The sequence below is a fragment of the Etheostoma spectabile genome, chromosome 1, assembly GCF_008692095.1.
Source record: "Etheostoma spectabile isolate EspeVRDwgs_2016 chromosome 1, UIUC_Espe_1.0, whole genome shotgun sequence".
Taxonomy (NCBI): domain Eukaryota; kingdom Metazoa; phylum Chordata; class Actinopteri; order Perciformes; family Percidae; genus Etheostoma; species Etheostoma spectabile.
Window position 1 is genome coordinate 5,143,482 of NC_045733.1, and position 27,013 is coordinate 5,170,494.

Consider the following 27,013-nt stretch of genomic DNA (forward strand, 5'->3'; position numbering starts at 1 on the left):
TTGTATGTTTAATTCAGGTTACTGTACTAACCACACACATGCAGATTTGACATATCTGCCACTGACTATTATTGTACTGCTTTTGTGCCTGTTTTTGTGATGAAGAGTGAGGATGATCTAAGTCACTTGTTTTTGCCTCTCTGCATTGAGCCCATGGATGTATTAAGAGAACATTGAGCCATCTCAGCCATGATGCTTTCAAGACCACACCCAAAATTCAGCCCAAACTTTTGGGCTCCACCCCCCTGCCTTCCCCTCAACTTCCACACTAAAAAAAAAAAGAGAAGAAAACTCCAGTGTTATCCTGAATCCATCCTAGTGTAACTTCTGCCACGTTAAAGTAAGTTGTGTTAACTGGTAGCGGTTACGATCATTTGCCCAATCAATGCATGATGTTTAACGTTAGCCATTTCTTACGTGATAATGTAACTTAGTAGCACTTCTAGATAACGACATCCAGCCCCATCCTCATGTTTTGATGTTGTTGTTCGGACGGCTGGCTAACTTGCTAACTTTAGCTTAGCTAACGTGTAAGATTTGGGGAAACTTCTTGTTAAGGAAGATTTAGAAAAAGCCCATCAACCTTGGTGTGTTTGTTATGGACAACGGTACGTACCGTATTCACTTTGTTAAACAGTGGTAAAGGGGCCTCGGTTAGCTAGCTACATCTTGCTAACATGGCCACAATAAGTTAACGTTAACTTACTTCATAGCAGTGATTCTCAATGTGGGGACCGGGGACCCCCAGGGGTCCTTGAGAGGGTTCCAGAGGGTCCGCATAAAAAATTGGAATACTTTATTTTTACAATAAGGCAAGGCAGCCTTTCAGCAACAAGGCAATTTCCAAGGGGTCCTTAACTTTGATCTATCGTAGATCAAGCCTACCAAAATGAGTAAGGGTGATGTGTTTAAAATAACGTTAAGCACAAGAAGGGTTGCCTAGTTCGGGACTGGCCCATCCAGGTCCTAGCTAAATACATGAAGTTTCTTAAAAGTAAAATGTATGTCTCATATCTGTTTGTCAGTCATTTTCACTTAAAGGTTTTTGAAAAAGCAGCTCCAGGATGTGTTGAGTTTTAAAGGGATATTTTGCCATACCATATATACAGAAGTAGCTGTTTCTTTGTTATCTGAAACCAATGAGCCAGGCCACGGTCTATGGCAACAATTTTTATTTTATTTTTATTTTTTAACATGAATGCAATAAAGTACCTTGATTTGTCAGGTATACAATTTGCTTGACTTCTGGTTATTTTATCTACCATAACAGTTTCTACATTACAGAATAGCTAATATATCACAAATTTGGTGTATAAAGTGGGGGAAGAAGTATTCAGATCCTTTACTTCAATAAAAGTTCTAATACCACACTGTAAAACTACTTTGCTACAAGAGAGTTCTGCATTTAAAATGATACTTTAGTAAAAGTATGTAAGTGTTATGAGTTAACTTAACTTAAAATAAAAGTACTCCCACTTTAGAAACTGGAAACGATCCAAACAGTTACTGTCAATCAACTAAGTCTTTAATTGTCTAATCATTTGAGCTGTAGTTGTAGGCCTGTATATTGTTGTGTAGCTTAATTTATAATAAAACGTTGTATTAAATTAAAGTACAGGTACCTCAAATGTTTACTTATGTACAATACTTGAGTAAATGTACTGTAAAATTCCACCACCAGTTGTATATTATTGATATTGTGTATATTTTAATATCACCCTCTCCTATGTAAAACTGTGTTATACAATATGGTCTTTTAGCAAAATAGCCACCTACCTGTACAACAATTGTGTTTGAGCTGCTAGGTGAGTTTATTGCCTTATCATGTAATCAGTCACATTCTGATTTGTAGCCTTATTACATCCTTCAGCCAGATGACACAAGATTTGGATTAAAAAACTAGTGACAAGTGATTTCCATTCCCTCTAGTGGCCCAAAGATGATTCCTGTGTAGCAGAGGAACACAGAAGAGCTCCAGCGGTGCAGCAGAAATGTCTCCTAAAGTGCCCAGTGGCCAAGGCAGAGGCGATTATTCTGCAGTGCAAGTAGCTGTTCGAGTACGTCCCCTCCTGCCTAAAGAGCTTTTACGTTGCCACGAGAGCTGTATTACCGTGGACTCGGAGCTGTGTCGTGTTACTCTGGGCCACGACCGGCACTTCCTTTGCGACTACCTATTTGAAGAAACTCGCTGTCAAGAGGAGGTTTATTCTTTGTCTGTTCAGCCACTCATAGATGCCTTCTTTCAAGGTTTCAATGCAACAGTCTTTGCCTATGGACAGACGGGCTCAGGCAAGACTTACACCATTGGAGAAGCAAATATTTGTAAGTTATTTATTCAATCATTTTTTCCATTGCCCACTTCAGTTGTTGTAAAGTCAGTCCTGTATTAAAATTGAGAAAAAATCTTAAATTAATTTTAAGGTTTTGCATAAGACAAATCAAAAGAAAACAAGACCAAGAAAGTACAGCATAAGTACAGCAGTTGGTCAGTACACACTGCTCTAATCAAGTTTTACCCTAACAAGCCAGTTGCCTTCAATTATTTGTATTTTAATTGTGTTTGTAGGTTCCTTTAGAGATGAGGAGCAGGGTATAATCCCCAGGGCTGTTGCAGATGTCTTCAAGCTTCTAGATGAAAATGACCTCGCAGACTTCTCTGTCCGAGTCTCCTATCTGGAGGTCTACAAAGAGGAGTTCAAGGACTTACTGGAGGTGGAGACCGCCAGCAAGGACATCCACATCCGGGAGGATAAAGGCAACATTGGTATGGATTAGGCTGCCTAGTTTATCTTTAAGCATGTCTTTTGTGGTTAAGATATTGTTATTATTATGCAGCATTTTACTCAAGTGATTTGTGTATGTATGAATGTGCTTTTTTGTTTTTGTCTTTGTGACCCATAGTTCTGTGTGGCGTAAAGGAGTGTGAGGTGGAGGGTCTTGATGAGGTGTTGAGTTTACTAGAGTCAGGAAACACAGCCAGGCACACTGGTGCAACCCAGATGAATCCAAACTCCAGCCGGTCACACACCATTTTTACTGTGTATATGGACCAGCGCCGGGGAAGCTCTCGCCTTTATGGGACCGCTACAAATTCTGGACCACAAATGTTGTCTTCCAAGTTCCACTTTGTTGACCTTGCAGGGTCAGAGCGCATCTTAAAGACTGGGAACACTGGAGAGAGACTGAAAGAGAGTATCCAGATTAACAGCGGTCTTCTGGCTCTGGGAAACGTTATCGGGGCACTGGGGGACCCTAAGAGGAAAGGCTCTCACATACCATACAGAGATTCTAAAATCACAAGGTACATTTTTAATAAGTTCATTAGATACTGCAGCATACCACTTTAACATAAACTTAAAATGTCTCTTTGGTTTAATTCATATAATCCTTGTTTCACCTAGGATCTTAAAAGACTCTTTGGGAGGAAATTCAAAAACACTGATGATTGCCTGCATCAGCCCATCTTCCTCAGACTTTGACGAGAGTCTGAATACACTAAACTATGCGACAAGGGCCAGAAACATTCAGAACCGGGCGATGGTCAACTGCAAGCGTGAGCCAGATCGGGTGGAGGGGCTGGAGCAACAAATCAAGGCCCTTCGCCGAGCCCTGGAAAACCGCCAGCGTTCAGAGACCCGCATGATTTCTCACGCTGATACGAACAGAAGACCTCGACTTGGAGAAGGAGAGATCAGCAGATTGCAAGCCCAGAGCGCCCACTATAGGACGTGTACAGACACTGCTTACAGGTTAAAGCACATTGATTTATCAAGTTAAATGTAGTCTTCATCATTTTTTATTGTGCATGTCCTGGACCATTGACTGGTAAGTTCTTTGTGAATTAATGTGTATATGGAATTCACAAGCCATGGTTTCTCTTATGCATACACAAGTTCACGATATAAAAATATTAATTAGGGATATTAAATTGTTATTGTTATCCCTGTGGTCACCGTTGTTATATTTTAAATGAAGTCCAGCCACCTTCTTTTCTGACTATATCACTAATACTTAATGTTCAAGCAACCACCGCTATAATATAAACTTTCCTAATTCCACGTCAGCCAAATGAATTCCAATTGCTAGCATATATTTGAAGAATTTTACACAGTTTAAAGACGAATACTGGTGTTACTTTATTTATTTTTTAATCTTGAAATTTTTCAAATCCTTAAAGAGGCTAAAACCCTACAATGAATTTATAATTATTACACCATCTGTTTAGCTAAAACCTAATATACAGTAGATCATATTTATGTGTAATAGGGGTGGGGAAAATAATCAATTCTTTGATGCTTTGCATTCTCTCTAGAATGATTCAATGCTTGATTCTGATAAGTTAATTGATTATTTAAATTGTTTTTATTTAAAAGTTACTGTCTCCGCACTTGTACAAATTAGAAAACAGAGGGACTGAAGAGGTTGGGATAATGGACAACAACTTAGATTTTAGGCAAGAGTGCAGGAAAAAAAACAAACACAAAATGGCCAAAAGGAGAAAAAAAAGTTTTGTGTATGTACACATGATCTAATAAGACGTCCATTAAAATAATTAGGCAAAACACATAAAGGCTGTTCATCTACTTTATCACATTACATCTGACCACCTTTCATGTTCTAAGAAGCCAATTATCCACGCATGTTTAAGGCGTAAGCATGGAATGACCACAAAATAAAAACCTCAGTAGACAAAATATTTCATTAAAACTTGTGTGTGACAAATACTGCATATGTCAAAATATAACAAACTCAATTGTATATATATTTTTTTTTAATCACGCCTGGAAATGTACATAAAAAATTGTTGCATCAAGATGCATCAATAATTGGTTTAGAATTGAATTGTTGGCCGCTGAATTGGAATCAAATTATGAGGTGTCCAGAGATTCCCACTCCTAGTGTATGATACAACTGTACTTCATTAAAAAACTAAAAAAAATTAAGATACGTATAATAATATAACTTGAATTAAGTATTAAAAAATACATAAAAGGCAATGTATTGACATATTTTTTTCATTGCTATCAGCGTTCCCTCGTGTATTTTAGATTGAGTGCAGCTCACTGCTGACAAGAAGTAAATGGCCAGGGACATGTTTCTGTTTTTACCCTGGTTTGTTAGCTTGAGTAGCTGAGAGACATACATTCCACACTCTGGTGAACACTGGAGTTTGTTGGCATAAAGCTTTAGGTGGTATCATCTATGTCAGGCTTCATTCAGAGGAGTGTCTCTCAGGTCTCTCATCCTGTCTGTGTGATGTGTATTTTGCTTAATTTTCATTAGTTTAGGTTTAAGAAGCATTGGTGCTTCCTTCCTTTATATTTTCTATATTTCTATATCACAGGTTGCTGTGGGAGCTGCAGAGTGAAGGGGCTCTGACTGCAGAACAGAGTCTGAGAGTGAAGGAGTGGCTGTGCTCCGTGGAAGAGGAGCGGAGTGGACTGACCACTGCCTCAGGACCAGACAGCGGCATCGAGAACAGCTCCACTGAAGACAGTGTTGCATTAAAGAGAGGAAGACCCTCTGTGAGGAACCAGGTTTGTCTCTTTCACACTCCCAAGGAAATATTTAAAGAGGTTTTAGTCAGAACTTCAGGTACCCAGCACTGATATGTTTATAAAAGTGTGTTGTGAAAAATATTACCCAGGATCCAGAGGCTGTGGAGGAGAGGTGGGGCCATGAGCATGGAGAGAAAGAGGATAGTATTGGGCTGCTTCAAGCACAGATTCAGCGGCTTGAGGGCGAGAATTCTGACTTTTTAGCAGCTCTGGAGGATGCTATGGAGCAATACAAGCAGCAGGTGATATGCAATGGAATTCTATTATTGCCTTTTCCATAAGTGCAGTGTTTCACAGTTTAATCATGGCAGGCCACATTCATCTATATTTAATATGCGTGTGTTAACCAAGCTGGCAGTAATATGGGCTAACTTGGGAGCTGGGTGATGAACCCCACCTGAGCTGTGTCAACTTTTATAATACTGATTTTCAACACGTCATGTCTGTTGCCTTATACAGCTGATACTGTATGTTACGCATTTATTGCTTTCCTTCTGTTTCAGAGTGATAAGCTGCAGGAGCAACAGGACTTAATAGTGGAGCTGCAGTTTCTGTTGTCTACTCCAGGGCTGATGGGCCTGGGCCTTAACTTGAGGCCGCGGCCACACACAGCCCCTATGGGCTCCATGCAACACTGTCAGAATGGAGGCACATACAGTCAGGTGACCAGCTATTTTTTGAGCCTGTAGGGTTGGGTGGATTTAAAAGTTTAAAAAGTAGTAAGAAATGGAGGTGCAGGCTCGTCAATATGATGAGCACATACTAACCAGAAAAATGCCCAGATACAGTCCAAAAAGTAAAACAAATCTGTTTAAAATGCGCAATTAATTTTAGCTTGGTTTTACTATCATGTTTATACAGATCTAATGTAATTTTTACACACTTAAGCAGAATATATTTGTGTGTGTGTGTTTGTGTGTATGTACTTACAGGTTAGTAATGGGCTTTGTGGTGATCAGGATGGTGGCCTCTATGAGGACCAGGATATCACAGGAGGAACAGAAATGCAGGATACAGAAGAAGAGGGCAGTCATTCAAACCTCAGCCAAGAGAGACGCAAGTATGTCGTGTTTATAGAACTCATAGCTTGCAGCTTACACTATTTAAATTGACACGTGAGCAGTTGTCATGTATGTAATGTAATGCTAATGGTTCTGTCAGACAGGTGAACCTGACCTGGACCAAGAGAGACATGCTGTCAGGAGGACTAGCAGTTGGTGGTAGAGGGCTCATATCTCTGCATGAGCCAGACCTGCTCCCCTGTTTAGCAAGAAAAGCATGTAAGTCTAACAACCCAGTGTGCCTCTATATGTAGGCGTATTGGGGGGGGGATGGTCGTTGTTCGTTAGCACTCAGGTAATTCCAAAATTAAATTATTTAATTAAAATAGTTTATGCACAGTTTTTAAATATACATATAGCTTTTTATTGTCTTTTGGTTCCTTTTGCATTCAGATGTTACATGTTGTCCCGATAGAGTCAAAGTATCCTTAGGCTTTTAAAATCTGTTTAATATGCTTTTGTTAGCTGGTTTTAGTCTCTGCGGTCCGAGGTTCACATTATTGGAGAGTGAGAGTCAAACGGAGTACTGATTTGTATTGGTACTTAAGGAGGATCAAACATGAGGGCTTGAATCTTGGCCATTGTGTTGAAGCTCTATCCCTTTCCTCCTTGTACCACCCTGCTGACCTCATGTGTATTGTCTCAAATCTCTGTGTAGCCAACTCCAGTACTGGGGAGACATCTGTGCGTGAAAGTCTGAAAGGTTTCGAAGGCGTTTCAGAGTTGGGACTTTTTCAGGCACAGCAGAAGATCAGGGAGCTGTCTGTCACCATCCGGATGAAGGAAGAACTCATCAAGGAGCTGGTCAAAACGGGTAGCAATTTTGATCTTGTTACCCTTCTTTAGCTGCATTTAATCCAAATAAAGGTTCTCTTTTAAACATCAGGTTTTTTTTAGGTAAGGATGCTCAGGCCCTGAACAGGCAGTATAGCCATAAGATCACAGCTCTGGAGAGTGAAGCTGTGCAGGCTCGACAGGAGCTGCAGGAGGCTCAACGGCAGCTGCAGGATCTAGAGAGGCAAGAAAGAGAGATCAGCACGTCAGACAAGACCAGAGCACAGGAATGTCGCAGGAAGATAGCTGCTGCTCAGAGCAAAGTTCAGGTTTGACTGCCACACCTCTGTCTTTATACCTAATAGCACATAGGCAACTGACAACTTTTATTTACAATTACTGATGCTGATTTGTGTGGCATTTGAAAAAAATATTTTTATCGATCTAAGATACTATTTTAAACCCATGTTCTTTCCCCGATATGTGATTAACAACATAACACTGTACTGTTCTAAAGTTATACTTTTGTCCGTGAGACCTTTTTGACCTGTACTTTTGAACTTCTGTGAATGGTTTCGTGTTAGGTTCTCAGTCAGCGTCAGAGGGATACCGCTCGTCTCGCTAACCTGCCTGCCCAGAGCGAACGTCGTGTGTTAGAGCTGGAGCTAAGTGTTCAGAGTATGAGGCAGCAGCAAGAGCAGCTACAAAAAAGGCTGCGCCATGAAAGTCAGCAAAAACGACGTCTGGAGAGCGAGATGCAAAGAAGAACTCACAGAGTAAAGGTATCTCAGGCCAATTCAGCAGAGTGACAGCCATATCTTTAAAAACAGAATTAAAAATCCTGTTTCTCTATGTATGCAGTTACATGGACAGTATCACTTAATACTTTCTTTTAGCGGAAAAACAAGCTCATTTAAGTCCTTCTGCCAATTAGCCAGTCCCAAATATTTTGCAAAACTTGACTGTGCTGTTGCAGGGAACACCTAGCAGGTTCTATGACCCTGACAAATCTCTGTAAATTTATAGCCACGGTTTGCCAAGCCATAGATTTCTGGTTATAGCCATTGCTTCTGAACCTGATTGAGTGAATTTAGAACCAAACTCAGTTTATTGCAAATGACGTTTGTTTTTTCATGTGTGGAAAAAGGAAATCTCTTCCACAAGTCCATATGTCTGGGAATAGTTTTAAGGACAACATATCAATACAGTGTGAGGGCCAATTTTAGTCCGATATAGATTTCGTCCATACTAATCTTGTAATGGACCTTTATCTTCCTTTGTTCCACCACCCATCCCTTCTGTAGGAACTCGAAATAAAGAATGAGCAGCAGCAAAAGATCCTACGAATAAAGACGGAGGAGGTCGCTGCCTTCCAGAGGCAGAGACGCAGCGGCAGTAACGGCTCTGTTATCTCTTTGGAAGAACAACAGGTGGGACAAGAATCTCAAGGAGAATATATCGCTCCCAACTTTGAATTCATAGAAAGCAAACTGTCTTTGAATCGCAAAAGAAAGTTAGTCACTCAGTGGTTTGATAAAGAATTTGTCATTTTGCTAAAGATGTGTAGAATGTTGCTTGTGGGGCTGTTGCTGTTGCAGCCTCAGTTTGTGCTGTGTGTGTGTGTGTGTGTGTGTGTGTGTGTGTGTGTGTGTGTGTGTGTGTGTGGTGTTGTGTGTGTGTGGTGTGTGTGTGTGTGTGTGTGTGTGTGTGTGTGTGTGTGTGTGTATGTGTATGTGTATGTGTATGTGTATGGTATGTGTAGTGTGTGTGTGTGTGTGTGTGTGTGTGTGTGTGTGTGTGTGGTGTTTTCTGCCTGACGTCTGGGCTTTTGTGTCTTGATACCCTGCAAGCAGAAGATTGAGGAACAAAAACGCTGGCTGGATGAGGAAATGGAACGGGTACTGGACCAGAGGAAAGAACTGGAAGATCTGGAGGGAGAGCTCACTAAACGAGAGCAAATCCTGGCCAAGAAAGAAGCCCTGCTACAGGAGCGCAGCGGACTGGAGACCAAGAGGCTCCGCTCCAGTCAGGTATTAACAACCACAAACAACTCAATTCAGTGTCACAGGAAATGGGCAAATGCTGAATATTTTGTATTCATCTTCCCTCCAGGCCCTCAGTAAAGACCTGGTGACACTGACGGGGCGCATTGAGTCACTTGAGCGAGAGTTGAGTGAGAGGAATGGTCTTCTTCGCAGCAGCAGTGCTCAAGATTCCGAACAGATTCGCCAGGAGATCTCCAACCTCCGTCAAGAGAAAGATTCACTGCTTAAACAGAGAGTGGAGCTGGACGATAAGCTGCGCCAGGGTAGCCTGCTGTCACCTGAGGTCAGATATTACTATGTGGTTCAAACAGCCACAGAAAGAAGAGACTTTGTGTGGGTGGGATGTGTTTTGTGTTTTCATAGCACTGACTGTTGAACATATTTTTACTGTTTAGACCTAATTTCATAGTAAGAGAGGTGTTGCTGTGCAGCAAACATGAATTAAGTACTTCACATGCCATTAAGAGGAACTTACTAGAAAACGAGTCAAGCCGTGACAAATCCTCACTGGAAGCTGTGATATCACCTGTGTGGGACTGAATGTTCATGGTCAAATTCTCATTAAGTCTGTTCCCTCTGACATTTGTAGGAGGAGCGAACACTTTTCCAGCTGGACGAAGCGATCGAGGCTTTGGATGCCGCTATTGAGTATAAAAATGAGGCCATCACTCAGAGACAAAGACAGCTGAGGGCTTCTGCCAGTATGCTCTCCCAGTGGGAGATGAACCTTATGGCCAAACTCAGTTACCTGTCTGCCTCTGAGACCAGAGCTCTGCTGTGCAAGTACTTCGACAAGGTCTGTGAACTCAACATGAGATTCTGCTTCTTCTTTTTTTACTGTGTACTACTTTTATTAGACAAGCCGGCTAGTTAACTAGGGCAGGGTATTGTTCAAAGATGTTTGATGCCAGTACCGATACCAATACCGTGACTTTCATACCATTTACTAAGCACATTAAACATTACGGCACAAATCTTTTCATTTTTTTTTAACTCTTACTACGTTCTTTAGTGAGAGAAACACAGAGTTTAAGTTTTTCTTGCCTGCTTCTACAACTTATAATGCAAACAGTCAATCAAAAGAATTATTAGATCTTTGTAGAAGCCTACTTCATGCTTATTGGCTCACTGACGCTGATGAGATTTACTCCTTAGGTATTGAAATTGGGTATTGAATGACAAGGCATTTTTCAATACTCAATATTTCAGAGGCAATTCTGTCAGTGCCTAAAAAGTATTGAATTCAGTACCCAGCCGTATTGGTAACACTACACTAACGTCATTTAAATATCAATACAGTTAATTAACCATTAGTAATAGCAACACTTGTTCACTCTTGATAAGAAAGCTAAGCAGTGTCAGACCTTGCGGTGTAAGCCTTCATGTCCGAACTCACGACCATGTGTTTGGGATTCCTGTAGGTGGTGTCTCTGCGTGAGGAGGAGCGTAAGCTACAACTCGCCCTGGCTGAGCTGGAAATGCAACTGGATGAGCAGCAGAAGCTGGTGCAGTGGCTGGAGAACGCCCTCGATCGCACACAACTCGACACAGATCGCCGGCTCACACAACAGCAGAAGGAGCATGAGAGGAGTGTGCAGCTCTTACTGCAGCAGTGTCGAGGTGTGGATCCCAAGGACTTTTTACAACAGCAACAAAATAATTATTATCCTACTAAAAAAGGTTGCCTGCATGTCTTTATGTGCCTGCTCCACTTATTTCTATTTTTTATAAATTCCTCACTCCTTGGTATATTTTAGGTTTACAGGTAGAAAGTAAATTGGATTAAAGTGATTTACCATTCTGTGTTAGCAAATCTTCATTTCATTCTTCATTCAAAATAATTCAATTTAAATTCAAATATGAATCATCTTATGAAACGAATAGTATTTGCACCCCCTTATGTGTGTGTCCTGTTGCCCCCACAGAGCAAATAGACGAGGGGCTGGCAGGAAGGCAGCGGCAGTATGAAGGATGGATCCATAACCTCAGCAAGGAGCTGAACCACTACAAGGCAGCAAATCTGGAACTAAGTAACAAACTAAGGGAAATCTGTGGTTCAGTCAACCAGCCAAAGGAGCATGCTAAAGGTAGAGCCATTTTTACATCAAAGTGTGTGTTGCTTTTAATATTTATGATTATCATAATCATTGTGTTTACAGCTTGCAGCATGATGGCTTCAGATATCCATGTTATTAAGCCATACTTTGCTTCTTGCCAAAAATAAAATGACTTAAGTGCAAATAACCTTCCACATTTCCTCAGGCAACTACTGTATCTCCATTCTCCTCTTCATTTTTGTGGCACACTGTCACTAGCTCAGTTACAGCCTGCTGCTGAGGGAGCAGAACAAATCATTCCTACGGCTAGATAACCACAGGACATTCCGGCTACAACTAATCATTCTTTTCATTATACATTACTCTGTTGTTTTCCTCGATTAGTCGTTTGGTTTATAAAATGGTAGAAAAAGTAATTGTAATGCAACACTTCATAAACTATATTATCCAGTTATTAGATTATTATTAGCAAAACATTAATATTAATGTTGTAGCCGGTCAAGGTGGAAAGCAAGTGTTGAATCTAATTTTCTAACTCTAAAACATATTACGACATCACAGCCAAGAAAAGAGAAGCATGGAGTTCAATTCAATTTTATTCATAGTATCGAATCATAACAAAAGTAACCTTGAGACACTCAACAGAGTAGATCTAGACCACACTCTATAATTTACAAAGACCAATTCCAGTAATTCCCACAAGAGCAAGCATTTAGTGCGCCAGTGGCGAGGAAAAACTCCCCTTTAGACAGAAACCTTGAGCGGTGAGTAAAACCTCCTTTTAGGGGGAAACCTCGGACTGATCCAGGCTCTTGGTGGGCGGTTGTCTGTCTGTGCTGGTTGGGGGTATGGTGAACACTGGCAATTATAGTCACAATTGCCAGTGTTAACCGTGGAGTGGAAGATAGATACTAGCTAATAGCTAATAAACACATGATTGTTCTTTCAAGTCCTTGTAGAGACAGTAAAATCTGCAAGTCGGCGAGGCAAGACACTCCACTTCTGAGACTCTCCCTGTGTAGATTGGTGGAACACAGCGCAGACGCGCCTGGTGGAACATAGGGGTAACTGTCCTTTTTACGTGTGTTGTCTTTCAGTTGGGGCATCTGATGGTAAGCCAGCAGGCATCGGCAGCATGGAGAAGCTGAGCCGCAGCCCTGAGGACAGCCCAGGAGGCAGGGCGACGTGCCAGTCTGACAAACCTTACAGGTCCAGGGAGGAAATGCGTGAGCTGGTGAACACCCCTCTCCCATCCACGTGGAGACGCTCCTCTCTCCCTACAGAGGAACCTGCTATCATGGAGGAGTTATGGCTTCGAGGAGCTGGGGACGTTCCTGTTAACCGCGTAGTTCAAACTGGTATGGGGTCCTGGGGCGGGGCAGCATCCCTGCCCGTGGTTAAGTCTCGCAGAGAGTCCCGGCACTCCAGCCTCAACATCGGACAACTGACTTCAAACAATTCATTAATTGATGTGCGGAAGAATCCTGTCTAAAAATATTTTGCTACTTAAGACCATTCACATAGATTTTTGTTCTGTGTTTTTTTTAAATATTGTGTTGCATAACATTACTTTAGTTTTGGTATTTCAATTTCTTTACTTGAATATAGTTTTTTAATGAACAAGGACACCCACTGATTTTTATGTGAAGCACTTTCACGAAGGTAAAGTTTATGTTTGCATGTCATACAGTAATTGGCAGGTATATGTTCTTGCCATCCGTGACAGTCAACAAGAGGTGAATCATTTTCATCATTACAAAATGATGCTCTTTAATCATGCAGTCTTTTTGCCTTCAACAGTATTTTATATTAAAATGTTTTTGCCTGTAACACTCATATAGCTTGTGTTTTTTTCATGCAGCCCTTAATGACTTAAACACAACTTGAGACACAAAAATAGGAAAAAACGATTTTTACCGTTTGATCTTTGGTTTTTAAATCGAGAGTCAGGTTGGGTGTTATCAAAGTTGATTTAGAAGACGCATGAAAGCTGCTGTGAAAAGTCCGATTAGTGTCAGCATGGTGGGGGTTTAGGTGCAGCTGTGATTGTTAGGGCAAGAGTGCGTCTGGGAGTTTTTCGTCTGTAATGTTATCTTTTAAAATGGTGCATATTTGTAATGTGTTATTTTCATCACAGCTCTTCCCCAACTGTGTGTTTATAACATGACAATGACTATAACACATTTAAAGTAGCTCTAGTGTGGTATAATGCATTTAACTTGAAAACACATTACATTTCATCACAGCAATAACTATCAAATGTACTTAGGACTGGGTAATATCAGTATAATGATGATGGAGCCATGACATCAAACTGGTAACATTGTTTATCTCAATGTTACTTTAAGCCTGCAATAACTTTTTTGGCCACTAAAGAGGGAGCAGATTTAACTGATAATTCTCTGTAGGTTCCTCTCTGCCATCTTTCACATGGACACATCAAATTCAGGTCATTTCATAAGTTGTTATTATAGAAATATTGATTGTAGCCATTTTAATGTTATTTATTTAATGCATCAGTAATAATTCAATAAATATACTATAATGCTAAAAAGGAGACAGACAAGTACTTTTGACACTTTGGCACATTTTACTGAAAATACTTATATACTGTGATTTTGAAAGCAGGACTTTTACTTGACATAGTATTGTTTTACATTGTGGTAGAGCTTATTAAGTGAAGGATCTGAGTACTTATTTTTCCACTCCAAACCACTGACATAAAAAGGATAGTTTGTTACCCCCCCCCCCAAAAAAGAGCTTTCTGATCTGCTTTTCCATGGAGGCAATTATTTGACTGTGTTAAAATATGGACACTATCTGTGCAGCAGAGGGCGGTATATCCTTAGTGTTTCACATGTGGGTGTAATAGTTCAGACTGTACTCATCTCCATGAGGGTCAAGCAATTTTTATTTTTTATTTTCTCTAGACTGAAATTAGGATTCTTTGTAAAAAATCTTTGCCCCTTTAAAAAACAGATTAAGAGGCAATTCAAGAGTTAGTGCTGGTTTGGGGCCACTTTAAATAAGCAGATTTAAAGAAGCTAGCAATCAATTGATTGCATTATAAGATAAACCTTTAATGATACCCGGAGGACACAAAGACAGTATTAAGTTAAAAAAAAATAGAGAAGTAAAACAAAATTTGTGCTCAATGGGTACCATAGATGGGAAAAATGATTACAGATATGAAGGGGGAAAAAACTAACCCGATTTTTGCAATGGAAAAATATAATATCAGTTCTTCACATCATTCTAGCTCCAAAATGGACCTGGTGGTGCTGGAGATGGGGAGGCAGTGGGTAGGGTGGCTTGGATGATGAATGAGGCCCAAATCAATTAAAAAAGCATTGGATTCTGGGACAGAGATGATCCAGCTCTCTGAACACAGAGGTAACAGAGGAGGTGTGGCGCAGTGTATCTTGGGAGAATCTTGTCCTAATTGCTTTGTGCTCATCCTTGTAGAAAAAAAATGCTATTCATCTGACCAAAATAAATCCTGTTTTCCTGTATTGTGGAAATTAATTTAATCCCAACAAAATTGCATAGCTACAGACACGTGTAGTACAGTGAGAATAAATGAGTTTGATGTTTAAATTTAAATATCAGCCATCCGGTAACAAGCTTCCCTAATGCAGTAGGAAAAGGTTCATGACCCAAGAATTTTCGAGATAATGAGCGTGACAGTGTATAATGGGAAATGTAACCAAGGAAACCATTGTTTCTCTATGCTTATGCATAGTTTTTTTTTCTATATTGCATGACAACTAGTGATGCAGTGGAGCAAAGTCTTGACAAGTTGATTTCTGTGCTGTTTTGTATCTTGTATCTACCAGGGCAGAACAAAATACACACTTGCACACTACAAGCAAGAGATGACCTGGTACACATTTCTGGCAGAGGGCTATATATATACTGACCAATAGGTTGTGTATATGGCGGTAAAATGAAGCCTAGGCCTATGTGAGCCAAAGAAAGAGGAATAGAGTGCAAATGTTTGGCCGAAGAAATAGACGCAACACCGAATCTAATTGTGCATTGTTATATGTCACAGTGTCTTTGTTTTCACCACCACTGGGGTACGACCATAGACTAAAAATAAGGGTACGACATAGTCAGACTTTTAAATTCTATATAGCGGCTTTAAGTATAACGTTTGAGTATATTTCCTTTCCTTTTTTACAGTTGAGACATGTGTGTACATCTTACATACACACACACGGGGAAACCACGTGCGATTGGTTATCGGCAACTTGCCGTCGGTGTGACGTCAGCGCAGCACGGGGGAGGAAGCATTTAGAAAAAAAGGGGCGATAGGAGGTGAGAGGAGATGACGGGAGGCTCAGTCAGGGGACAGAGCGCAGCCTCAGCACCTCGGACAGAAGGAAAACACTCGCTCACACGCTGCGGATGAACGGCCGTCCCACGCTCTCTGCTCGTGCACGGACTTGCAACAAGAAAAAAAAAAACGCCTTCTGGTAACGGATACAAACACACCATTCAACAAGGATATCGCACCCAAAGCCCGCCGCGGACAACCAGCCTCGGCAGATGGTGTGGGATTTATCGATCTAGTCCACGCGCTCACCTGTTTGTCAAAGTCAGGCTGCACAAACTCATGTGTCCTGCACATCTGGAGCCTGGACGATTCTACCGACCGGATGGTTAAGTCTCCATGGATGCAGGAGGCACGATGAGAAAGTAAGTCTTTTGGATTCAGTGGGCTTGATTCATGTACACAAATCAGACTTATTCATATTTTCACGCATGTTTTTTAATTAATGCATCTCAGTTTCAGTTTGAGCCTGCAGATACACTGGCCTAACATTAGACAATATTAGGACCCGGATTTTAGGACCAGTTTGCACTATTCTGAACGTGTAATATTGAAGTCTAATGTTTCAAAAAGGGTTCATAAGCAAAACAACTACCAGTAGATACAGTCATGGAGGGTTAGGTTGTATTTCTCGCCAAATAATCTCACATGGAGTAAATCTTTAATATACGGTCTAACCTATTTGACGAAGACAAAATTAGGCTATCTATTATAACAATAAAGCCACAGGCCTGTTTAACATCAAGTAGATTGAGTCAAAAAAAGCAACTTCACCCCCTAGTGTGAGCTTTGTTAATGTGCCCTGCTTGCCTAAAATGGGACTAGCCTATAGACACAGTGTCAAGTATGTTGTCTTTATTTATAAATAGGCTATGATAATGAGAAATAATATGTGCAAGAGTTTTTTCTTAGATATACAAAGAAAGTGACGCATCCCTTGTCAGTGCATTTACTCCCCAATTAGAACGACTGACGTCAGACGTACTGACAAAGAAAGGCGTGAGTTCATCATGAGGTTATTTTGAGTTAAAAAGATTATAATATAGGCCTAAATGTAAATAATTCTAAGAGGTATTGGATATTTCAACTGAAACAACATTTTGTTAGAAAATATTAAGTGTAGAAAAGTGATCCTTAAGTTCAAAAATTCACTATTTCGGTGATAGCTTCATAAAAACATTGGCATCAATAACAGTGGCCCCTTGCAGCAATGTACAATTGTAAAAACAGAAAAGAAATTGGCATATTCAGTAAATTCCTACAAGGCACAAGCACATAGGCCTTTTAACCCCTGACAGTATCCACATCCCAAAGATTTGTAAAGTTTGTAAAGTAGTGGTTAAGCAAATGCTTAACTTTAAAGGTTGGGGTTTGATGAAAAAATATCATGTGGAATTAATTAAAATGTTAAAGCCCTGTTCCATTGTGGGAGGCAGAGACCTAAAACAGACACATAGACATGTTTTATCTGACAATTAATAAGTTTTACTACTTAAAATACTACTAAGTACTTTAAAGTAAGAATGTAAAGTGCAATAAGAGCTGGAAAATACTTGTTAACAGCCACAAGGTACAGTTTGGGTATCGATAGTTAGCCGACGGCCTAAAATGTGAATGATTACTATTACATCATAAAGACTTGAGGTTTATCTGTGACTGCATGAAAGATAATTCATTGTAATTTTGTATTTAGATGAAAACAAATACTTTGATTTGATTGAAATGCTTAAAAAAATGCTGAACGAAAGGTTGAAGTTTCAATTTTTTAAATCAAAATTGCTAGTTTGCAGTGTACAATTGAGCATGTAATTAGGCCATTAACTCCCTAATAATTTCCTTTGTTCCCAGGAAGCTTCCGACTTTCCTTTTGCTGTTAGAGAAAACAACGGAGCCTGTTCCTGTCTTTGGTTATCTAGCTGTATGAGTGTTAATCATCCATCATAAAGCTAGATAACCGAAAGTAGGAATGACCTCCAAACCTTCAACTTCCTGCAATAATGAGAATAAACAACAAGAAAAACACAAGAGGACATTACGACTTTTCAGGTGGGTTATGAAACACTAGTCTCATTATCTGAACATGCAAAGGACACACATTTAGAGCTACGGCAATTAGTGAAAAACAGTCAGCAGCTATAATTTAAGTTATTTTTAAACTTTTTTAACTTCCAGTTCTCAGTTGTGAGGATGTGTTGCTGCTCTTATGATAGTGCATGAAATATATTGGTATTTTGGACTGTTGGTCAGAAAGAATAAGCATTTTGGTGACATAATTTTACGCTTTAGGAAATTGTTTTCTAACATGTTATGAACCAATTAAATTAATTGACAATAAAAATAATTCTAAATTTATAAATATATATCTACATATGTATCTATATATTTATAGATATATATATATAGATATCTAAAGTATAGCAGTCTTTTTATTTCATTTTTGCTTTGAAAATTCCCCTTGTTCAATTACTCCACTTAGAAGGCCAGACACAAATAATAGTTTCTCCCTGTAAGCTATTGTTCATTTACCTGTCAAAAGACAGAATTCACTTTTCTGAAGGATGTTTTCTGTCATCTGAGACCGTGGGAGTAATTATTTACACAAATCAGACACGTTCACTTTTATAGAGGTAATATATGTGAGAGTTACAAATCTAAAAGGGGCCCCTGCTGTAATAGGCTCTTGAACACACACATGAATGTTGCTGTCCCACGCTTACTTTACACAGACTTTTGATACCTGATACTATTTCTTTGCATCAAAGTTCTTGCTGTCGACTCATCCCCTCACTAAAGCCTCTATTGAACAAACTTAAAACAATTAAAATACACCAAACCAAGTTAACCCCGGCTCATTGTTCCTATTGCTTTATTAACTCAAATGCTTTTTAGATAGTATAACTCTATCTACTTAATTTAAGATATAAATTATAATATAAATTATTCTTTTCATTTTACAAATTCTTAATTCTTTAAAGAAATTCTTCTTGAATGTCTTTGAATAATTGTAGCAAAACAGGTGACCTTTTGCAGCCTTTAACCCTAGTGATGCAGAGTGAGTGGAACAATACGATGTTATGTGCATAACTTTGTACGTTTTATATTGTCACTCAGATTGACTATACATTTTACGTAACCTAATTGTCAGCCCATTTTAAACATCCACTAATTTCACTTTGTAAAGAAATAACAGGCAGCCTTACATTGCTTCCCTAAACCCTGTCCTGCATATTAGCAATAAAATAAAAACCGATCCAATCTGTCGAGCCAAAGGCAACAAAAGACAAGTGTCAGCTTGTCTTTCATAAGAAAAGGCTCAGATGAACCAAAAAAAAATCCCCATTTAGAGGCATTTTTTTCTGAAATCACACAAAAGACATAATTTTAGTTTGAATTACTTTTTTTTAATGCAATTTCAGGTATTATTTCATGTACAAACACAGATTGTGCAGCAGTTATATACTGCCAACAATTTTACACAAGGTATCTGAATTGCAAAGAAAAACTAAAACGTTTTCCTAAACCTAAATGGCCTGTTACACCTTTACTCTAAAGGAAAGGCCTGTGTCGGATGGTGCAGATTAGAACTCAGCCTCCTTCCCTGCCAGAACATCATGTTGTGTAAATGGAAGCCATCTTGATGGAGCCCCTCTGCTGCCTCTAAAATGGTTGTGTTGCACATAGCAGGGCCGCTTGAATTAGTCCATCGTTAGCTGGCTATCAGACACCAATCAGCGTTGTCTTTAAGCCTTCCTGTCTGAACTCTTACAACACGTCTCCTCTGGGTGTGATCTCACTAACAAAGATGTAGCTAATTGCTGAGGTCATGTTACCGAGCCCTTTTAAAGTCCAATCAAAATCAGCCAGTGTACATATAACTGCTACTGTGATTAAACAGTGAAAGAATGAATCAGTGATTCGGAGATAGAAAATCTCATGACATTTGATTTTATTAAAGCTGCTGTTCCTGTACACATCCTGACATCTCCCATTAATGTTGCAAAATGTTTGCAAGGGAATATTATAATAAGTCTAATTAGTTAAGTCAAGTTTAGAGAAACAACACTCAGCAGACTTTTCATAACTAAAATTAAAACTCTGACTCAGGTTTTACAAGTTAAAGTAATTGTTGCTTGTTTGCATGACAAAAATAATTCAAATTAAATACATTTGCAGATAGCTACACTGACCAAACTCTGGACATTTTAAGGTCATTTAAAACGGATAATAACTACCTGCAATCACCTGTCAGATCCAATGTGCCCACATCCTCCTCATGCTCGACTCGGACCACATAAAACAGCAATACATCTAAATCTGTGATTTTAATGGAAAAGAAAAGTTAAATATGAAACAACAATTTTAGATGTTTTTGTATATTCTCTATTTGTTTGACGATTTATAGAGAGACACTATCTTTTTAATTAAATAGTGCTCAGATCTTACATTTACAGAAATTATCAGATAAATTATTAGTTAAAACTACATGGATAAATGAGCCTTATTAGGCCTTGAATAAGGCCCTTACTGTACATGAAACTTCTTCCTGAGAACTGTTTTTTTTTGGCAGAAAATGACAAGATAAGAAGCCTTTAGTCTGTAAATCTGCTTTGGAAAAATCTTACAGACCTGCAGCCTTTTAATTAATGTATTCATTATTATTTATAGTTGTAGGTGTAAAGGGTAGAGATACAGCCACAATGAGTGTGTCCCATGAACATTGAACATGGAAATCATTTATCATTTATCATTAAAAATCATTTATTTTCAACAACAATACGGATCAGTAACACAGTGGTGGAAACAGTGATACACGTTCCATTCATACATCAATCAACAAGAATCATAGTTAAGAAATCAGACTGGAGAAGGAGGCCTATTTCAAATTAGCATTTGTCCCTTTTTTCGAAAAAGCCAGAGCCTACCTTAAGGGCTAATTTAAAAAAAAAAAAAATGATAATAGAGAAAAATACAAATGTAACCTTGTAACCCAGCGGTGTGTTTTATCCGCAGTGTTGAAACAGAGAGGAGGAGTGGAGCTCACACAGAACAAAAAACATTACACGTTTTTATCTGTCATGAGCACTCTCTGCCGGTCTCTCCGCCAGACCATTGCTGTGGGATAAAGCAGACCTGCCAAAAAACCCAAGAGTGGCCTACAATGATGGAAAATTAAGGAAACAATCGCACAACTACAGCCGATAATGAATAGGAGCCAGACTGGCTCAGCATATTAACATAATTGCATAGAAACGACGGGAGCAGAGAGAGTATTTAAAGGCACAGCGGCACCCAGCGTGCCCCTTCATCCGCTGTTATCTGCCCGTCTGGAGAACACAACCAATATGAACATTTGCATTCTGGACAAAAAACGAACAGTCAATTATATTGGCATTAAAAAAAATATAATGCAGTACAGAAGTTATCTATTACGATTCACCCTTAAACATAACCTGAACTTAAAATGCTCTGCCTAGAGGCCTAATCTGAAAAGGAAAAAAAATAGGTTTGCCTCTAAGTAAATATACATAACTAGTTAGCCTACAACCAAGGCTGTAAAACACTGTCACTCATCCCTGAACATTTTCACTAGACTCTCAAAGATGTACTATAATAATTTGTCAACATGAAGAATAAAAACAGTTTTAAAAGCTGCCTCCAAATTACCAAGATTTAAATTCCTGTAGGGAAATGCTGAGTAAAGTTGTTGTTACAATTAGACATATTTAATTTCTACTGTGTATATATATAAAATATTGAAAAAAGCCTACGCCCATTATGTGTACATTTTTAATAGTAGAATGTGATTTCCACTGGGTTGCTATAATAATCAAACATTTGCAGTGAAAAGTTAATCTGCCAAGTCTCTGCTTTGAACTGTTGTGTTTCAAAGAATTTGCCCTCATAATTTAAAACAATGTCAAATGTTGCACAAAGTAACTGTTGATATGGTGCCATTATTAAGACCAAAGACTTCAAAACAGTCCTTGCTCTCAAAATAAACTCTTTCATATTGTGATGTATAACGATCTTGGCCTGTTGTCTTCCACACGCCACCTGAGTGTAATGTAACAATCTGTGTTTAAAGGTTTGCTGCTTTCTTATCATGACAAAGGCAAGGAACCCATTGGTTTAAGTCGGCACCACGGCTTGAAAAATAAAAGGGGGACTGTTTCTTTATTAGACACTAGGCTGTAATTAGACAAGCAGCTGGGGGAGGGGCAGGTGTGAAGCTGGGTGATAATATGAGCTCATACAGCAAAACACTGTGTGACTACCATCACAGAGCACATCAGCCTTATTAGCGTGTTTAAAAATAGGTTTTGTTCTTAGATTCAAACATTTCTGTGTGTGTCGGTGACTCTGTTTGATTTAGATTTGAATTAACATCATCCTTGTGTAATTAAAAACCACCAGAAGATATTTCAATAGGCCTAATTGGAATTATGTGGCTGAATGTCTGCTAGCTAAAACGATTATAGCAGAAATAACCTTTCCTCATACGCTTTGGCTGTCAGCCACTTAATGCACAATAACCATTGTCTATAATGAGGCTGTTGTAAACATAATCTAGCCCTACTGTCTTGCCTAATTGAAAAAAATCCTGAAAAAGATGATCTTAGTCATATTTACAAGCCACCATTCAATACATTAATTAATTAATTAATTATTTAATTAATGAATAAGGGTCCCACACCAATTACTGTACACATGTACAGTATAAGTGTTGTTTGTTTCCCCCTGATACACAAACCCTCTCAGACGCAGCTTGTTGGTGCTGTGAACTGCAGCTGCAGGAGACCTGTTGGTAAACAGTAGCCAGCGTCCACATTATCATTCTGATCCTGGCTTTGCTCCACAATGGCTGCTTTGTGAAAGGAGCACTTGACAAAGGTCCACCACGTCTTTTTCCCAACGTTGTATATGTGAGAGGGCGCTGCAGTAAACTGGGCAGTGAGGTGGGAACGTCGCGTCCAACCAGACCGGCAGATGCCTGCATTAGCACTGCAGCCATGAGAGTGTCTCCTGGAGAAGTTGTCCCTTTGTCTTCCTGCCTCTTTATGTCTGTGATTGACTCTCTCACAGTCAGTGTATGGGTGTGGATGGATGTGTGGTCTCACGCCAGAACTAATGTTAATGGAAAAGAATGAGGCCAGTGAGTCAAATGTGTATCCTACTTGATTTATATTACTAGAAGTATCTCAATAGAGAACAGTTCTCTGCCGAATATGAGCAATTCTCCTGTTTGCAAAGATGTAGCCTCACGTAGTCAAGGTTTTTGTCTGTCATAAACACCTAGAGCAACGAAAAAAATAAGAAAACAAAATAAAAATACACTAATTCTATTCAGTATGGGACCTGGACATAAGGAGTCAATTATATAAATTATACAGAATAAAATTAACTATAGCATCTCTTAACAACAGCATATAATCTCTGAAATCCATGGAATTCTTTCCATTTTGTTACAGAGGGTAGACACACTGAATGGATATTTTTATCAAATCACGTTGATAAGAGTAATCTCAGTAAAGGCTATTATCCGTTATTGATTTCCTTTATTACTTTGATACTAATCACACACTCGTTTAAGAGGGGCAGACTTAAAAGGATTTTTAAAATGTAAAGGAATAATACAGCTGGCAGTATCAGCAAAAACACTGAGACCTATGTGTATGCAGGTCTTCGTTGTAATGTGTGAGTGAGTTAAAGTGTGTTTTGGGGTGTTACATGATCTGTCTCTGTTGCCATGTGTCAGAGACTGCATTTTAACAAAAGAGACGATGCAATCCACACATCAAACTTTCATTGCCAGGTCTCATCCTTAGTAAAAGCTGTTGTGTTTTCTGTTGTGAGACCTCGCTTTCCTTAGAACAAAGCCATGGTTGCACCGTATGACCCAGGCATCCTGGTCCAAACAGGACAAACAGACCATTTGTCTCCGTACCAGAACCTGTGTACAACTTGAACGACGTGAGCTCTCCTGAAGGCAGGACATCGTATGGTTTACGTCCCGGCAGCCCCCTTTCCCCCAACAAGGATACCACAGCTGCGATCCTGTCTTAATCTGGGGATAAATGTGATTATCCTGCTATGGCTTGTTCTTGGCTTTGTAACAGCGACAGGGGACTTTTTACAGCTCCCTTTTTTCCCATGGTCGAGTGGGTCTGAGCAGCTAAGACCCCCAATGTAGACCAGTCGCCATTCTTCGGCTTTAGGCAGGAGCAAACAAGTACGTTACAGCAACCCTGAAGCAGATAGAGATAAACAGTGGATGTTAAAAATATTATGGATCTGCAGCACCACACAGTCCTCATCTCGATTGTTTCAAAATATATTTCAGAAGATACTATTTTCGGCACAAATACCAGTAATACTAAATAATAAGTAAGTAGTTCACAACATTCTGCAATCTGTGTACTATTTAAAGTATATGCCACTAGACTACATAGTATGACATATGTGATACTAGTGGAAGATAAAAAAAAGAAGTTATTCTCAATCTTACTATTTAATAAAAGAATTATAATATTAATATCATAATTCATACATTACAATAATGATTATTTATGTTATGTATTATGTGTTAGCATACATTAGTATTTATTATAGATCATTTATATATTTCATTATAACAGGACAATTTATAATTATGCAATTGCAATAAAACTTTTTATTTTTAGATATTTGACCAAAACAACTTAACTCAAGCTATTTGCTGCAGTATTACCCGATTTTAATTGAAATGATCCTAATCATGCTACAAATCAAGATAAACTCACTAATAAATAATTTGTTCATTCATGATTAACACAGACGATATTTGATATTCACAACAAATAAAAGCTTTGTGGGAACTAAATCACAGAAGAGAATCTCTAAGGAATGGATTTCCATTCTCCTCCGCCAGTCGTTCAGACTGTCAGTCAAGTTCAAGTTCACAGGGGTGGAAATGTCTCGACTCTACATTCACTTCTGTCGTTCCTCCCCCCTAACTCCTCCTCCCTCCATCCCTCCCTCTCCCCCCTTGCTCTGCACTGTCTGCATGGGGTTACTATGACAGAGGGCCTGTGGCGTTGTTATGGCAGCGGGCTGAACAGCCTGGCTATGCGCTAGTGACAAGGACAGCCTGTCAGAAAGTGAGAGAGACTCAGGTTCCCCCCAACAGCTGGGCACAGACACCCCCACCTCAAGCCTTTCAAACACCCCCCAGACCCTGGGAACACCAAGGATTCCCATTCATCATCCTCTCTCTCTCTCTCTCTCTCTCTCTCTCTCTCTTCTGTCTCACTCACACACACACACACACACACACACACACCACACACACACACACACACACAATATACACATACACTCACTCTCTCTACCTCTTAAACTAACTCCTAACTCTTGTGTTCATCCATCCACCACTTAACATCACTCTATAACTACACTTCCACCTCCTCTACCCCCTCCCCACACACACACACTTCTTTGTCTTTCTCTCCTGCTACACCTCACTTCATTATGCCCACCTGTAGTGTGTAATCAAGTGAAGGATTCCAAATTCAAAACAAAAACTGACAATAAAAATCATGGTGAAGAGAAGTACATTTTCAATCTGTGTGTGTGCGTGTGTGTGTGTGTGTGTGTGTGTGTGTGGTGGTGTGTGTGTGTGTGTGTGTGTGTGTGTGTGTGTGTGTGTGTGTGTGTGTGTGAAAGAGAAAGAGAGGGGAGATAGATTTTGTTGAGGTCTCATTCAACTTTTAAGCATGAAAGGCTGATGATTTGCATAAACTGCATGCTGTCTGAGGGACTTGGGGGTGCCTTACTGAGAAAAGATATGGGAGAACATGAAGAAAAAAAAGCATGACCCTGCATTGTGAAGCTGCAGGAAGAAAGAGGAGGTTTGAATAAGAGAGTGGGTGAAAATTGGCAAATAAAGGGTCTTACCATGTCTCCTAGTGAGATTAAATTGTCCAGGAACCTCTTTATATATAATTTGGTGAATCTGGCAGCGGCATGGCTGCAGGGCTGATCTCACATCAAGCTCCCGCCTGAACTTACAAGAAAAAAACGTGCCGAGATGATGCAACCAGCTTGAGAAAAGTGTAAATGTTCAGTGTGGAAGTCATTTTATCTGACTTACAGTGTACATGTAAATGTTGAATTACAGAGCTGATTCTGATTTCTTATTTTTTATGTTTATAGTACCATAATGATGATGATGATGCCGTCATGCTGTGGAGGACCTTCAGAGCTGTATCATTGTGTTACACAGGCCAATACACGGATTTTTGGTCTTTGTGCAATAAAGGTGCTTAGCCACACTTCATACATAATAATAGTTTGAATGAGTTTTGATAATGATAAAGAAAGTTCATATGGTATAACATTTGGGTGTTATTTATTTGTTCTTTGAGAATTATTTCTGAAAAATGATCAAAACATGTAAATTGTTTTTGACTGATATGTGATCTTTATGTGATTTATGACCTAGCTTTCTCTTGTCAAAGTTATAATGACTTTTTGTCTTTGAAGTTGATCATTTGTGATTTTGTTGAATTAATTAAAACAATTCTAAATGTTCAAAGGCTGCTTTTTTTCATACATTTAAACCTTATTTTATTAGTTTATTTATTCATATGACATTTGGGCTTATCAAAGCAAGCTGAATGACTTGTTTGGCTCTTTACTCAATAAAATAAATGTTGGAGAGAAATGATGACTGTGTTATTATTTATCGTGTTGAAACTGTTCATAAAGGCTGTAGCACCTTGGACAGAGACACATTTTGAGTCATTTGCAGACACGCTCAATGGTGTTTTAAGCCCCCAACGTCTCCTTCCAGGCTGCACTGCAACAGTTGACTTCAAGGCACCTAACCCTAACCATAACCATGACCATTGCCTAATTCCAGTGCCTTCCAGGAAAGGAGACAGGGGCTTAAAATACCGATTAACGACACATCTAGTTAGTTATACAGTTGTTTATTATTTACATTGGAGGGTGGTTTACAACTGCAATAAAAATGGTCTTCGCTACTTTTTCATAAACCCCAGACTATGTATGAGAGAAAGAAACAATTTTGTAAGGAAACAATTTTCTTACATTCATTCATCTCTCCCTATAATAATAAATAAATGAAACTAATGAAAAGGAGGAAAAATGCCTAAGCTTACATAAAAGACAAAGAGCTAAA

At 39.2% G+C, this 27,013-nt stretch overlaps 1 protein-coding gene and 1 long non-coding RNA gene across 2 annotated transcripts; both read left to right on the forward strand.

Moving 5' to 3' along the window:
* The first annotated feature begins 221 nt into the window (after positions 1-221).
* Positions 222-13,329, forward strand: kif7 (kinesin family member 7). The gene is made up of 20 exons (XM_032515920.1): positions 222-340; positions 1,930-2,322; positions 2,567-2,764; positions 2,902-3,301; positions 3,402-3,749; positions 5,345-5,537; positions 5,648-5,800; positions 6,062-6,220; positions 6,491-6,618; positions 6,720-6,838; positions 7,278-7,433; positions 7,517-7,722; positions 7,978-8,175; positions 8,698-8,823; positions 9,247-9,423; positions 9,506-9,721; positions 10,028-10,234; positions 10,860-11,058; positions 11,364-11,525; positions 12,593-13,329. Exons 2-20 carry the CDS (start codon positions 1,992-1,994, stop codon positions 12,985-12,987), a joined length of 4,071 nt encoding a protein of 1,356 aa, XP_032371811.1. The 5' UTR covers positions 222-340; positions 1,930-1,991; the 3' UTR covers positions 12,988-13,329.
* A 2,508-nt stretch (positions 13,330-15,837) lies between these two features.
* Positions 15,838-26,529, forward strand: LOC116689396 (uncharacterized). Its single transcript, XR_004331978.1, has 2 exons — positions 15,838-16,196; positions 17,680-26,529. It is a non-coding gene; the product is annotated as an uncharacterized LOC116689396 (long non-coding RNA).
* Positions 26,530-27,013: the final 484 nt, after the last annotated feature.

Coding starts and splice junctions, on each gene's coding strand:
- kif7 (XM_032515920.1), top strand. CDS start 1,992: ATGTCTCCTAAAGTGCCCAGTGGCCAAGGCAGAGGCGATTATTCTGCA. Junction 9,722..10,027: donor GTAGCCTGCTGTCACCTGAG/GTCAGATATTAC, acceptor TGACATTTGTAG/GAGGAGCGAACACTTTTCCA. Junction 11,526..12,592: donor GCCAAAGGAGCATGCTAAAG/GTAGAGCCATTT, acceptor GTTGTCTTTCAG/TTGGGGCATCTGATGGTAAG.